General features: G+C 38.2%; 1 protein-coding gene across 1 annotated transcript in view; it reads left to right on the top strand.

Annotated features, from left to right (window-relative positions):
- The window catches only part of RASGRF2 (Ras protein specific guanine nucleotide releasing factor 2), a gene marked incomplete at both ends in the record, with an annotated part of 125256 nt that overhangs the window by 88063 nt on the left and 22387 nt on the right, over nt 1-14806 (top strand). The window contains one exon of the mRNA XM_080362400.1: nt 9171-9277. Coding sequence (XP_080218526.1) covers nt 9171-9277 — 107 coding nt within the window. The remainder of the gene's footprint in view (nt 1-9170; nt 9278-14806) is intronic.

The raw sequence follows: 14806 nt of genomic DNA, 5'->3' as shown, positions 1-14806 counted from the left end.
CATAGAGCATGTTAAAGGTCTGAAAGCCTACTTCAAATAGTTATTGAAAAGACTGTGAGCATTATGCAAAAAGATCTGCTATATTCTTCATATTGCTAATGGAGCAGTTTGAGAGTATAGGCAATGTGTAATTAAAGAAATCAAGAGCTGGAGATCACTCAAAATGCAGAAATACGTCAGGAGGTAAAAATTGCTTATATCTTCCCTGGAGACTAAGAGACATAGCAGGAACACAGGCAAATGCACTTGGCTGTCATACAAAATCAAAGAAATATCAACTGCGGTGTTGCTGTTCTTGTCATTATTCATGGAAGATAATTCATACATTCCTGCCTTAAAAAAAAAAAAAGTGTCTAAGACGTACTGAAACAGTCACAAAAATAATTGTTATGGTAGGCTGTTCAAAAAGGCTTTTCTTCTTTGTCAATTGTTCCCTATAGTTCTTTTATATAAATAAGTCAGGAAAATATTCTCTTGTCACATTGCACATTTGTCATGATATTCCGCAATGTGTAAACACAATTGGCAACAACAACCTTTGAAATTCAAGATCTGTTCTTTTCTAGAGGTATATCTATAAATAAAGGCACAAGATTTGGATGGTTTCTCCTAAGACTTCGCTGGAAAGCTTGGGCTAGGATTTTGCACAGGCATGCACACATAAACACTTGTATGCAAACAAATGTGATTTTGAAGGTGTATGCAGGTACACAAAAATATACCATTAGGTTTTAATGATGACATTAACTCCTTGTTTGCTTTCTTTGCTGTTGCTGAGAGAAGAAAAGCATAGAATGTTGTCCAGTGGTAATGAGTTACTGCTACTTACGGTTGTGGAAAATGCATCCTACAAAGGGCAGCAGTACAAAGCTACAGACACTCATTCCCTGCGTGGTTACAACAGATCTAAATGCTAATGCACACACATGTGGTTTTTTTCTCTCTATAATAAAGGAGGGAGCAATGCTATTTTCTCTGAACCCATGTATTTATCACGTTAAGTCAAAAAATAAAAAGCAATCTTGTATTGCTTCTGAAAAAAAAAAGCACACTGTTTGGTATTTTTTACTTCTAAGATGAGTTACGGATTTTTATTAACAAGTTACGTAACTCGCAACTGCAAATATGTTTTCGATATTTAGCAATTTTAAAAATTTTTCTTCCAAGTGTGAGACTCTAATATGGTCTCCCGAGATAGTATCTCTATTGAAAAACAAACAAACGAAAAACGAACAGAAAACCCAAGAGCGTGTGCCAGGTATATCTATAGCAGTAACTGTGTTTTTAAGGATTTTTAAACAAGAAATTTTCAAATTTTAACAGTTCTTTGAGTTTAAAGGAATATTTTCATTCTTCATGGTACTCATGTTTTAACCATATAATCTCATAAGTTATTATAATTCTCAGGGCAACCTTAATGTTGTTAATATTAGGAGTTACAAGAGAATCTTGATCTTAAGCATGTTCTTTAGACACTCTTTTTCCCCCATCCATTAAACTAAAATTATTTTGTCGGACTGATGTATTTTTAGACTTCTGGATTTAGTTCAAGTTTACAGCAGCATCATGACATAACTGCTTCATCTCAATGTTGTGTTCTTTAAATTACTCTGATTAGAAAAAGCCTTTTTAAAGTGAGAGTCATTTAAAAATAGTTCACCAACCTTTCCCTTAAATATCTTGCAGAAATTAAACACAGTCACCATAGCTCTGTCTGCGTTACACTATTGTACATCAGCTGGTGCATGTGAATCCATGCGATTTACTTTACTAATCCTGTAATCCCTTGACTTGATTTGATAGTTAGATTATATTTCTGGTGGAGGCTTTAGGCAGAAGAATCAAATACATACTTGGATTTATTTCTGACGTGGGTCGTTACAACAGGGATTTTCAGTGGCATGTTTCTTAGAACAAAATGATTTTGTATGTCCCAAGGACCAGTGGAAGTGAAATTAAAAGCCTGAAATGCATTGGACACTTGATTTCTCCTGCTTTTTAATCGACACTTCTTCTGATGCTGCATAAGTTTATAACCCTTTGTGAAACAAACTCAAACCCTGGCATAGTGAATGATTAAATATGGCTCTTTCTTAAACTGAAGTAACCCAAAGATCATGGCTAAACTTGATAGCTCCTACTTCCAAGCCTTAGGGTGCTCATATGACCTGCTCCATTATAAATCTGAATGTGCACATTTGATAATTACAATAAAAGAAAAAATAGGAAGAACTGTTTTGCTGATCAAATACACTATTCTGTATGCAGTGAGTGGGAGATGATAATTTTTATGCTTTTTTTCCTGTCAGTTAATATGGTCTTCTTCTCCAGCTCTGTCATTCTTCAGCTGGCTAGTGTATGGCAACCTGATACCATAATTAGAGAAATGAAAAGGAAAGGAGAATCATTGCCAGTGTAGTTTTCTTTTATTAAGCTGCTTACTCTCTGATACATTTCTGTGGAAATGTGTGAAACGCAGTTGCTTGCTTGAGCACCAATAAGGATGGGTATCTTTAAGCAGTCATCCAGACTTTTTTAGGTATGTCAAGGAAAACCTTTCCTAGTTAGTTTTTTTGTACCACGTGTATGTTGGGAAGGCTTTTCTTTTGTGCTGCATATATTTGAGAGGATTTTTCAGTTTTAATCTGTGGATGAAAACTGCTCTGCTCCAAGCCTGCGGTTTTTATTTATTCTTTATCCAGGTCAGAAAGTAACACTGATGTTTGCCAAGCCTAAGCTTTCAGGATTTGAGCCAGGCTGCATCATGAAACTGGCCCACAACTCTTCAGTGGCCCACAACTCATCAGAAGAAAATAAACATAAGACAGAGAAACACATTTTACTCTTTTTTTTTGCTTATATGTCATCTGTTTTATGAACTACGAATGTTCCCTTTACACTTCTCTAGGACTGTGGGGTTTGCTTGATCTCCTCAAGTAGTGGAGTCCAATTTTCTCCTATGTTAGCTGCTAACTCAGCTTCAGTGCATGATTCCAGAGTATTTTGGTGAAACTGATACAGTGTCTTTTTCTTAAATGAAGTTTATTTGCTGAGAAAGACACCAGAAACTTGTTGAAATCACCCTTCAGAATTTAAAACAAGTTACCTCTAAATCTTGTGAATGGAAATGTATAGATAAACTCTGAAAAAGATATGAATCATCAAAACTTTTTACATATTAATTACTGTGCTCAGGAATTGTGTGCTGCTGTATTAATGCAGAAATACAAAATGCAGAGATTATGGTTACCATAATGAGACTGAGAGTTTTTGACATCTTAAATAGAAAAGCAAGGGTACTTCATTTAAGATATACAGTGCAGAATTTAACATAAAACAAATGTTCCTCTTGGCCAAGGTGGATTTTAAAGAGGAAATAATGTAAATTGCTGATGGAGTCAGGTTTGTTCAGTAGAGCAAGAAAAAACAGGACAGGATTTTGCTAAAGGGTCGTTTTAGCAGCTTTTGAGGAGATGATCTGTTCTCTGTCCCATACTCACACGTGATGTGATATTTGGATCTGGTCCCGAGTGCAGCAGTTCCAAAGGTGGAAACAGTGACACATCCTACCTGTAGGCACTGATTGCCTGTGGGCTTTGATTTATTAATGGGATAGATAGTGATATCAACCACTGAAAAGTGCTTCAGACTTCCACATAAGAAGAGCTATCTATGTACAAGGTATTGCCATAATTTAATCTAGTTTTGTCAGCAGGTGTTGAGATATACGTCTATTCAGCACTTTTTAAAAATTTAAATCTGTGGTGATAGTGTAAAGTATGAAAATATTAGTTTTGATTATAGTGCACATAACAAAAACATCCAAAGGTCGAACTGGATTTTGCACAGCATAATCTGAAGAGAAGTACATGAACAGAGTGATTCAATTACCTTGAAAGGAGTAATTCACTGAAACTAGCAATGCTGCAGGTTAACATTGTGTTTTGATAGCCTGTGGTATAAGTTCTGCATCACTGTTATGTGAAGAAATTATTTGTGGAAGCAGTATATATTAATCTCAACAGATACTGGGGAAAAACATTACTTGAAAGTAGCACTCACTGAAGCGGCAGCCCACTAAGATCTTTAATGATTAGAAATGTTACTGATATTTCTCATGTAGAAAGATTGCTTCCTTCAGGAGAGAAACATATTCACCATGGATTGTTTCAGGGCAGTTCCACACAGAATCCTGATCAAAACATTGCGAAAGTTGGCAATCGTGCTATACTGTACCCTTCACCTCTCTCCTCTCCTGGAACCACAGTGAGGATGATCTCATAAGAAACCATGCCTGCTTTCCTGCTGATTTAAGTGTAATGTATGGAGTTGGCCCCCAGACTGCTCAATACCGATAATAACACAGTATGCGAAAGACCATTTCAAAATTGCCCCTTTTAAAGATTCTTTCCATGAGCCTTTGTTTTTGGATACCAAGACAGATGAAATTTTATCTGATCAGATATAGCTATTCCATTGATCTTTCAGTCCACTTAGATTTATAGCCGGTATGGCTAAGGGTGCCTCCCAGTCATGGACACGAGTGATATGATGCCAGAATTAATCAGAATTATTAATCAGAAGTATAATCAGAATTAAAAACTATTCCTAGCTCAAAAGTAGGTAGAAAAAAGTGTATGTGGACTAATAGAGCAGATGCACCAATGCCAAAAGCTTAACTGGAAACCGTTTGGTAGGATGGTCTCCGAGATATGCCTCAGGGTGCAATGAAACCTGTGATGAAATGCCTGTTCCTTGCAGATCAACATCAGGAGGTCCTGCTAGACTAGCAGCACTGTTACCTCTTGCAAAACCGGACAGGATTGGAAGATTAAGATTCCCTTTTTCAGCGTGGAGAGCAGCAGACACATGAGCTGTCTGTAAGTGGCAGCATGAATGTGCCATTTACAGACAAATTTGTATACAGGGCTCTTTGAAATATGCATATGGAATAGTTGCGGTCGTCATGGTGGCTCAGGGTTTTATTTGGAGTTATATTAAGAGAGGACTAGGTGGGCAGAAGGAGAGAGAGGGAAGTAAGGAGCAGCAGTAAAACTAATGTATTAGAAGGAGTTTGTGCTGTGAAAAGTTCTGGAAACACAGATGGCATCATCAAAGTTCATGGATGCCTGCTTAGATAGCTCCTGTAGTGGCTTCATCAGATCTTAGTCTGGTCATCTCCCCTTTGCAGGCTCTGTTCCAAAGTCCATGTCACATTGAAAGTTAGGAGGAGCAAAACTAACGCTAGGCAAGGACTTGCTTTTGCATGTTTCTGCTCCTGTATTAATGCAGCTACAGCAATAAATATTCATTGGGGGGTTTTTTTAGTGTTTTGTTTAGGCCTTTTCTGTCAAAGTTAGAAGCCCAAAAAGTAACAGTACCTACTGATTGTACTTGTTTGCCACTGACATTTTTTCTGTTTTCTCAAAGTTTTGTGAGATCCTGAAATTAATACCACTCTTCTGTCCAATTTAAGTGTTCTTGAGTACCTTTTTTCTTGAGTACCTTTTCATTACTAAAAAGATCTATGTGATTACTGTAAAAAATACTGAGATTTCTTTTGCTTTCATGTTCAATATTCACTAACTTTAGATTAATAACACAACATAATTTTCTTAGTATCAGGAATTATACAGTATAGTGCCTTAAGTGGTGGGGGTTTTAGCTGTTGCTAACCTGACTGGAAGGGAACTGACACATTAGTTTTGAATAAATTTGCTGTTAGCCACCTGTGTATTACTTTACACTTATATAGACTTCTGATATATAGGTGATAGATTAAAAATCCATGACTGTTGTCTACAATTTTAATTTTAAAAAAGTATATTAATCTATTTAAGCTTATCTAGTGAATAGTAGCAGTTACTAAAGAACTAATTTTGAGACTAATCTAATTAATGTCCTTAGCACTTTAATGGTGTGGATGGTAACCATCTCTACTGCATGCTAGCAGACTTGGCTTCTACTTCAGGTCCAGGTCAGTTCAGGATGAAAAAGCAAAGAGCCAGCAGTGCACCATTCCACAGGTTCACACTTTGCCATGTCTTCTGGTGATAGACCTAGAGAACATCGTATTATTCATCTTTGCAGATCTCTCCACACTGCTCAGTGATGACTTGCCCATCTCTGCCTTCATGAGGGGCAGTTCTTCATCTTTGTTGCAGTGCAAGTCTCCAGCATTGCCCAGATCATTGTTATGACTTGAAGAGGGAGTATAATCAATCCCTTTGTTCTGAACTGCCCCGTGTTCCTTCAGTGTAGAAGGAATAGAATGCAAAAGCATTTCCTTGGAAAAAGCATGGTAGATCATAGAAGAGGAACAAAGGCAGAGGCTTTTTCTGAACATTACATGTCCCTGCAGCTTTGTCGTGCTCCAGCGTCAGTTGCCTCAGCAAGGTCTAAGGACTTCATGTCGTATTCTACAGCATAACTCGCTCTGGCTTAAGGCCTAACTCTGCTGAGCTGTTGTCAAAGATACTGAATCTGGAGCCTACCTGAGGTCTGCTGTTACTCAAACCAGGTCCTAAGGGAAAACACTGAGACAAAGCCAGACATCCAAATGGAAGGATGCTAAGCTGGTGCACAGAGAACAGTGGATATACCACTCCTTTCCATTTCAACAAGAAAAGGTCATGAACATGATGTTCTTCAAATTTAATCTGAAGATTTAATCTTGGACAGCAAGTGTTGCTTGAGGACTTGTGGATTGTTTTTTGTTTCCGTAAAGAATGATAAATTATAAACATTGTGCGAAGAAAGAAGGAAACGCATCCTGCCTTTCTGAGTTGTTTGCTATTTAAAAACAAGGTCAGAATGGAGTTAATGGATTTCCAGTTTTATTTTGAAAAAAAATGTATTTCATAGAATCGTAATTCTGGTTGGAAGGGACCTTCAAAACCCATCCAGTGCCACCCCTGCCATGAGCAGGGACATCTTCACCAGCTCAGGTTGCTCAGAGCCCCGTCCAGCCTGGCCTGGGATGTCTGCAGGGATGGTTCATCCACCACCTCTCTGGCCAACCTGGGACAGGATTTCACCACCATCACTGTAAATAATTTCTTCCTCATGTCTAGCCTGAATCTCCCCTCTTTTAATTTAAAACCATCACCCCTTGTATCACAACAGGCCCTGCCAATAAGTCTGCCCCCATCTTTCTTATTGGCCCCTTTTAAGTACTGAAAGGCTGCAATAAGGCCTCCCTACAGAGATTTCACTGATTTAGATATTTATTTGAAGTCTTGTACCTGAAGATTGACAATGAATCACCCACTTGGACCTAAGTTCACATGTGCGTCCATGTTCAGCTAAATTCCTTTCTTAAAAAAATGGAGATGTCCATTTATAGGTTCGAGATTTCAACGTTAAATACTGACAATGTGGATCTCGGTGAACATGTTGCCTTTTCTCCACAACAAATTACTGCTTAAAAATTGATGAAATTCTTAGGACCACAGAAGTTTGCTGGTGTGATCTCTGGAGGTTTTGCTTTCCCCTTCCTTGGTCTTTTTATTCTTTTGCAGCTGACTGGAAACTGTCCCTGTAGGCTTCTTTCTGTTTTCTTTCCAGCTTGCTGAAAGTCCTTTTCCTTAATGTTACTTTGATAAACACTCTGCTGCTTTAATATATAAATTTCATTGTGACTTTCATTGCTGCAATGAAGTGGCTAATTGAACAGTTTATAATGTGTATGCCTAATTGCTTCTGCAAGAGGTTAACTGTGAAAGGCATGGAAAATTAACAAGCAAAATGTTGCCTAGGTTACCTTTTACTGAGTAAAGCCTCAGAGATTTTGTTTACTTTGCTGTTTATGGGCAATGAAACTCCTGAAGATGTTTTAATATGAAACTTCCTTTGATAATGCATCATAGATGTCAACTGCAGTGTAATATGCCATAGGTTAAAAGCTTCAATGAAATGTAAGTGTAGAAAATATATTTGTGGTTTGGTGTCCAACCTGCAGTAAAAGATGTAAGACTGAAGTTAAACGTTTATTTCCCTGCTTATCTTTCAAAAATTATAGATCAGAAATTTGGATTTTGGGGATTGTCTTTAATAAAAATAAAGCAAAGTTAATACTAGCCTCTAAGAATACCACCAATGTGTTTCTCATAGAATAAATAGAAGTTTAATCTGCCTTTGCTATTTATAGTAATACACTGGATTTAGAGCAGCTTTTATGCCAAAAAAATAGTAAAGTGCTGGTCATATGGGACAGTGTTTCCAGTTGTTACTTGGACTCTGCACTGAGTTAAAATAAAAGCAGGACAGTGTAAGATCAAATCTGACAACAAACTCTCAAGTGTGTCTTCAGAGTTTTTTGTTTGTTTTTTAATTTGGAATTTTAATGTAATAATTTCATTATTATTAAAGTAATTTATTCATTATGTTATCATGCAGATTGTATTTATTATCGAGATAAAGCAGAAACTGGAAGAAAAGGAAGCAATAGTTTGAATGTTTAGAGAAACTTTCTTGTTTGTTTTTAAAACCATTTCTTTGTAAGTAAATATTGCTGAATGGAAAAAAGTTGTCTTTACCAGATGTGTGGGGAAATGCTGAAGGTGGCAAATCTTTGTTTTAAGGCAGCTTGTTGTAAATGTGTTTACTGTATACCTGCCCACTTCCCTGTCACTCCAGCAGTAAAAAAACAAAATAGGTTATTTGAACAGTCTCTTTCGACTAGTAGAGCCTGTACAATACCACGAAGGGACATTTCTGTGTTTACCTTCTTCTCCTCTGTGTTTAGACTTCTATCCTCCCCCATTTCTTTACCATTTTTGAAATTTATAATACCTCTTTTTCCTTTCTAAATCGCACTTACTTTCCTTTTGCAATCTGCCTGATTACGGGCCCTGTACATTTTTGGTCTGTTTTTTCCGTACTGGAGGGAGAACTGATGTTAATGACAATGGGAAATATTCTCTATCTTTCTGAAACTGAATACTGAACACAAGGACGTGTCTGTATTAGTTATCCTGAGTAGGGTTGTATTCTACTGATTTTGCAGAATTTCAGCTGCCCAAATGGTCATACTTGAAAATCTGTATACGCATCCTTCCTTTTATTACACATAAATGTTCCATGAGCTTTCAGTTTACCCAAGTTATTAATCCTATGTTTGAATGTTTGCTACCTTCCTTAAAATTAATGTGGGTTTTCTTTTGGCACAGGATTTAACAATTCTGAACGCATGTGCGACAAAGAGTTCATAATACGCAGAGCAGCCACGAATCGTGTCCTGAATGTCTTGCGCCACTGGGTCTCCAAGCATTCTCAGGTATTGTCCCGTTGCATCCTTCTCCTCGCCATCTCTAATATGTTTGTGTTCTCCCTACAAAATATTTATAGGCAGTGCTGCTGTATAGCGTAGCAAAGGTCAAACGGCCTGAAAAGTCAGTGCTGTAGAGATAATGTGGAAAATAAGCCTGTAAAAACACACTGTTAAGCAAGTGAAGGATCCTTCATCTAGCCTTGCAAAGCTCTCCAGAAAATATCCAGTTACAACATTATTCCTGATAACATTCTGTGTGAGTGCTCTACTGTTGTAATACCTATTGAAATACAAAATGAGCATCTTGGATTTATCTTTCAAATTGTCAGTGTTCAAGCTACAGGCAGCTTGATTCAGTTACTTTGGCTGACTGTGTTTAAATACTGGTGTTTGCATACAGATGTTTATTTATTTGTTTGGAGTTTTATATGGAAAGAGGCACCAGTCCTTCATGTTGGTCTTTCTACAAACCATGACAGGACTGTGAGTCTGATTCGTAATCATAAAACTGTATCGGCAGAGGGAGGGGAGAAAATATCTGAGTAGCTAGTAGAATTCCATAGAGATAGGATGTCCCTTAAGCTGCCAGGTGAAACAAATGTTGAAAGACTTTGGCATGTATGTAGAAGACTACCAGGAAAATTATTGAAAGAAATGAAGGAGGGAAGGAGAGAGGAAAGGGGGAAAAGTGAGAGCACTTTGGAAGCAAATGAAAGATTCTTGTACGCCTTGGATAGATGGTACTTCGTGGCAATTATAGACTGCTTTGTCATTACATGCTAATAATCAAGAACACTTGATCTAGAAAGAGTTTATTGCACAGCTAACTCCAGGAATGTCAAACTGTCCTGTGTCAAACTCCGTTCCCTTTTTTCCATGGAATAGATTTTAATTACCATACAGGTTACGTTTCCTAGACAATGAAGTCCTTAAGAAATGCACAAGTGAGTAAACTGGATGTGTTTGAAAAGCTGAACAGGCCAGAATAATTTAATAAAACCTCTCTTGATACTATGGAAATGATTAAACATATTTTTAGTTTTTGGAAGCAACCTATGCACAGCAAGTTCTCTTTGACTGCCTGTTAAATAAAAATCATTGCATGGCAAAATCTTGAGCTGTAACGGGAACGGCAGAAGTCTGTTACTACTGTTCTGTGTTATTGTCGTGTACTGTGTCTCTGCCATATTTTGTATTAAAAGTGACTGCTGTGAGTTGAGTTCACCATCTATATGAATTAAAAGATGGTCGGTTAATGTGGTTGTGAAAATGTTAGGAGTCACCAGACTTTGGTCTATGTTAAGCAACTGTCTACAACTGAAGCTTAAGTTTCAGAGCTGACCCTGATTGAGTTGTGATGATTCTCCATCATAAGCTCAAGTAACAAAGTAAGAGTGCAAGCATACTCTGTTATCGTAGCAATTTGCCCAAAATATACTTTCCCTCCTTCAAAATACAAGTGTTCTCTGTTCTCATATCAAAAGTACCCATTTCATGCAAAAAAAATTAATAATGTCCGTAATGTTTTTGCAACTACTTTTACATAATGTTTACAATTATATTATCTTTAAAGTAGTAAGAGGACAAAAGTAATGAGTGAAAATTCAACAGTGTGCATTCTCAAAGTGGAAGCTGTTAACTGAACTCCCTAGTCACTCACTGTCTTTTATTTTTAACACAGCAAGCGTGGCATATTTTAATTCTGTAGTTCTCTTAATCCAGTATTCCAGTGTGGTAAATATTTTAAAATGCAAGGACTTTGGCACAGAAAGTAATGAATGCTACATCAACAGAGCATGGAATCAGATTTTTGTGTTGTTTACTTGTGAGACTAGGAAGCAAGAAAGGACCGAAGACCTCAGCAAACCAGAAATGACTGGCCAGTTTCTGCCAAAAAAATATGGGACAGGACTGCTTTAAGGAAGGCAACTGAAGCATTACTGTCTGGCCAAATAGTATGAAATGTTGGCAGTAAAGATGTATAGTCCTGGGAGAGCAGTAGCTCAGAGCCTCATTTTACAATAACAAGACAAACTGCAAGCCAGAGAACCTTTAGCCACCAGTGTCTGGTGAAGAAATGTTTATTAGATTTCAAAAATGACAAAACAATGTAAGTATTAAAATTCTATGCGATCAACAGACTTGCCAAAAACTTTATTACATTTTAAGGTATTTGCATCATTCTTCGGCCACTTAAAGCAGTTGGGACATCCTTCACCTTCAGCAGCAGCCAAGGGCAGGTCTTACTCTCTTATTAGAAAGAAAAAAAGAGTTAGCAAAATAAATTGATATTTGTAAAGATAAACATGCAGTGCACTATGCTTTGTTGATACTCTTTTCTCTCCACTTGGCTTTGAATTTGCTTTTGCTACAAAAACTGATGACACCAAACAGGCAATTTCTGTTCTCTGTGGGAGAGGCTTCTCCCACTGTCAGGTAGGCTGTTCTCCTTGTGATGTGCCCAAGATCCTTGTGGTCATTGCTGGTTAAAATTGACCTGCTGCACAGACTTTTTTCTGCCAAAATGACGTTTCATTTTAAGTAGATGTAAAGAGAAGCAAAGACATTAGATGGGTAAACTGTGTGTCCTTCTTCAGTTCTCTCTTTAGGGTCCAAGATGCTACTACAGACATGCTTAGCGTTGCAGTGTGTGAGTAACTCTGCAGCATAGCTAACTCTGTTCTGGTGCTCCCTGGTCCACCAGTGACGGTCAATTCTCTGCACGTTATTTGTCTGCCTGAATTATTGGTCTGATTTATTGTATTCTGGTGCCCAGAGCACATGAGGTGCTGCACTGTCACATAGGAGTACGCAGGCTATGTTCAGAATGTGTGCAATGTAAAGAGACTAATGTACAACCATCTGTTAAATGTGCTCATACATACATCATCCCACTTAGCCTTGCCCTCCATCCCTCCCTCTGGATCCCTTTGGCTTGCTTAAGAGTGCTGCTCTCAAACATGCAATAACATGGGTCAGAGTTAGTGTAGGAACTGAGAGAGAGAGGAATTATCCAAACAAATGGTTCAAAGCCTTGTGTTTGCTCACTTTTCTCCAGCAAATCCTTACCCAGGGTTTGCAGAGTCTGTCCTCTGCTGGGCTATGAAATGAATTAGCTTCCTACAGTATATTGCAACTGTGTCAAAACCACAGTTGTGGATGTTTCAGGGTTGTGGGATTTATTGTTGGTGTTTTTTGTTTTTTTAAAGCTTGTGGGTTTTTTAAAATTATCTGAGAATAGCCTCTTGTCTATGGCCAGAAAACAGAATCCTTAAAATCAACAGTTCAGCCTATTCAGTGAGTATGTGCTTTCACAAAGCAGTTTTATTATCTTGAAATCATACTAAACAATGCTTAGAAAAAGGATTGATTATTTTTAAAACTTGGGTCATACACTGTAGGAGCCTCACTTTAATTCCAACTACATTGATAGTGATAATGCCAGACCTTCAGCCCTTTCGGGAGGGCAGAAGGAACTAATTAGTGTCTCCAGGAGCTCCCAAGGCACAGATAAAAATTTGGAGAAAATCGTCCTCACATAATGTGACACATACTTTTTGTTTTTACCACACGGAGCAAGAGGACTCACCATCCAAAACCAGTGCAGTGTGAAAGATGGCTCGTGTAGGTTTTCAAGGGGTTTCTATTTACATTTTAGTTCTTTTCATTCCCTATCCCTCCTCTTTTTTTCCCTACTCTTCTCTGTCTTGTTCATTCAGCAACCTACAGCCCAATAAAGCTTTCTTTTTGCCCAAAATAACAGCAAAATGTTCATGTTTACATTTCATTTTTAAAATGTAGTTGAGAGGAAGGAACAGCGTAGGATTCTCCTGTTGTAAACAACGAAAACACAAATGATAAGGCAGACAGTCATTGTGAAGACAAGAGCGTTGCTGTGAACGGAAAGGTCTCACGAGGATAAAACTCCCACTGACTCCTGTAGAGATGGAAAAATAGGAAGGGAAAAAGGAGGGCAAGAGGAGAAAGTCTTCATGTGATTTTTCATTATCCTAGTGAGGTCTTGCAGCCTCATTTTCTTTGTTTAACAATACTACCATGTCTCTTATCTAAACACTTCATGTTACAAAATCAAGGGCTTTTTCCGCTTCTGCAGCAAGCAGACTGAGATGGAGCTTGTCCAAGGAGAAAGCTTTTGCATCTGCTGATGAAGAGACTTCCCAGATTTGAATGACAGCTGGGTGCTTGGTCCCCTTGGCTTCTTTGAAGGTCTCAGCTGGAGCGAATTGGTAAATCTTAACAAACTAGATGGCTGCCAGACAGTGTCAGTGAGTTATGAAGTTACCACAAGATCTGGGGAGAAGATCAAGGCCTGAGTTTTGAGAGTATAAGTCATGATCTTGTGCCTGATGCCTGTCTTGCTCCAGCTGTGCAATAATCTACTGCAAGTCATTTTCTCACCCATACTGATGAAGCTGTGATGGGTTTTCAACAGAAAGTCTTGCAGATGTAGTTATTGATAGCACTTAGGGATTATGGAGGACACCCGTATATAGAGAATTGTCCAAACAAAGATTATTTCAGTTGGTTAAACATAGTTTTAGTGCACATGAATTGGCCAATTCTATTTTGTACATTGGAATAAAAAATAAGATAAAAATTCCTTTATATGAGCCCCACTTGCCTTGTATTTAAAGGCATAAAGTAATGAATATGTTGCCTGGCAAAGTTATACCAAGTTTATTGTAGAAATGTGAACAGATTACACTTAAGCTACACTTGTTGTGTGATAGTAAGATATTTTAACTACGCTTCAAATAAACCCCTAGGATCCGTGGTCTCTGCCTTCAAACAGCAAAGACATTTCTGGGGTTCTTTCTGAAATAAACAGACATCATGATGCAAATTGTGATCTGAAGAAACAGAGAGGTTGCCCCAGAGAAAGGCAGAGCAAGGGAACCCTGAGTGAGCCTTCCAGCGTGCCATTGGGCACTTAATGAAGAAATACAGTTTGCATAAACTTACGCATTGAAGAGTAATCCACTTAATTGTTGCTGTGCTCTGTCCAAACGTCGCAGAAGCATAAAGGTTTGCTGTACCATGACCCTTCAGGGAACATGAGTCACCCCTGGAATGGTAGCCAAGCTTGCAGGCAGTCAAACGAATTAGCGGTGCTCTGCGCCCGCCTCTGCCGGAGCCTGACAGGTCCCTCTTCGCTTAAGGTCTTTCTGCAAAGCTCTTGAACGTACCGCATCCCAGGACTATGAGGCAGGGATGTCACATTTCCTGTCTGTCCTGGACTCTTTAATCTGACAATACGTAATGGCTAGATTCTTCTTTCCAGGTTTCTTTGTACAACAGAGTTACACAGTGCTTGGGTAAGGAGAGGTTTTTATTGTATCCACTGAGAATTACCCAGTCACGCTATTAACATAGCTGGTACTTTTAACCTGATTATATCCCATCAGGAGTGACAGGCTAACGTTGATACTGTAAGAATCAGGACTGGCACTCTTCCCCAAATGTTGTCTGTCTCTTTGCACTTGAAACTGACTGGAAGACAAAGATCCTGTCCTT

The sequence above is a fragment of the Nesoenas mayeri genome (genome assembly GCF_963082525.1).
Source record: "Nesoenas mayeri genome assembly, chromosome: Z".
NCBI lineage: Eukaryota > Metazoa > Chordata > Aves > Columbiformes > Columbidae > Nesoenas > Nesoenas mayeri.
Note: the sequence above shows the minus strand (reverse complement) of the source record. Positions and strands in the feature narration are given on the sequence as shown.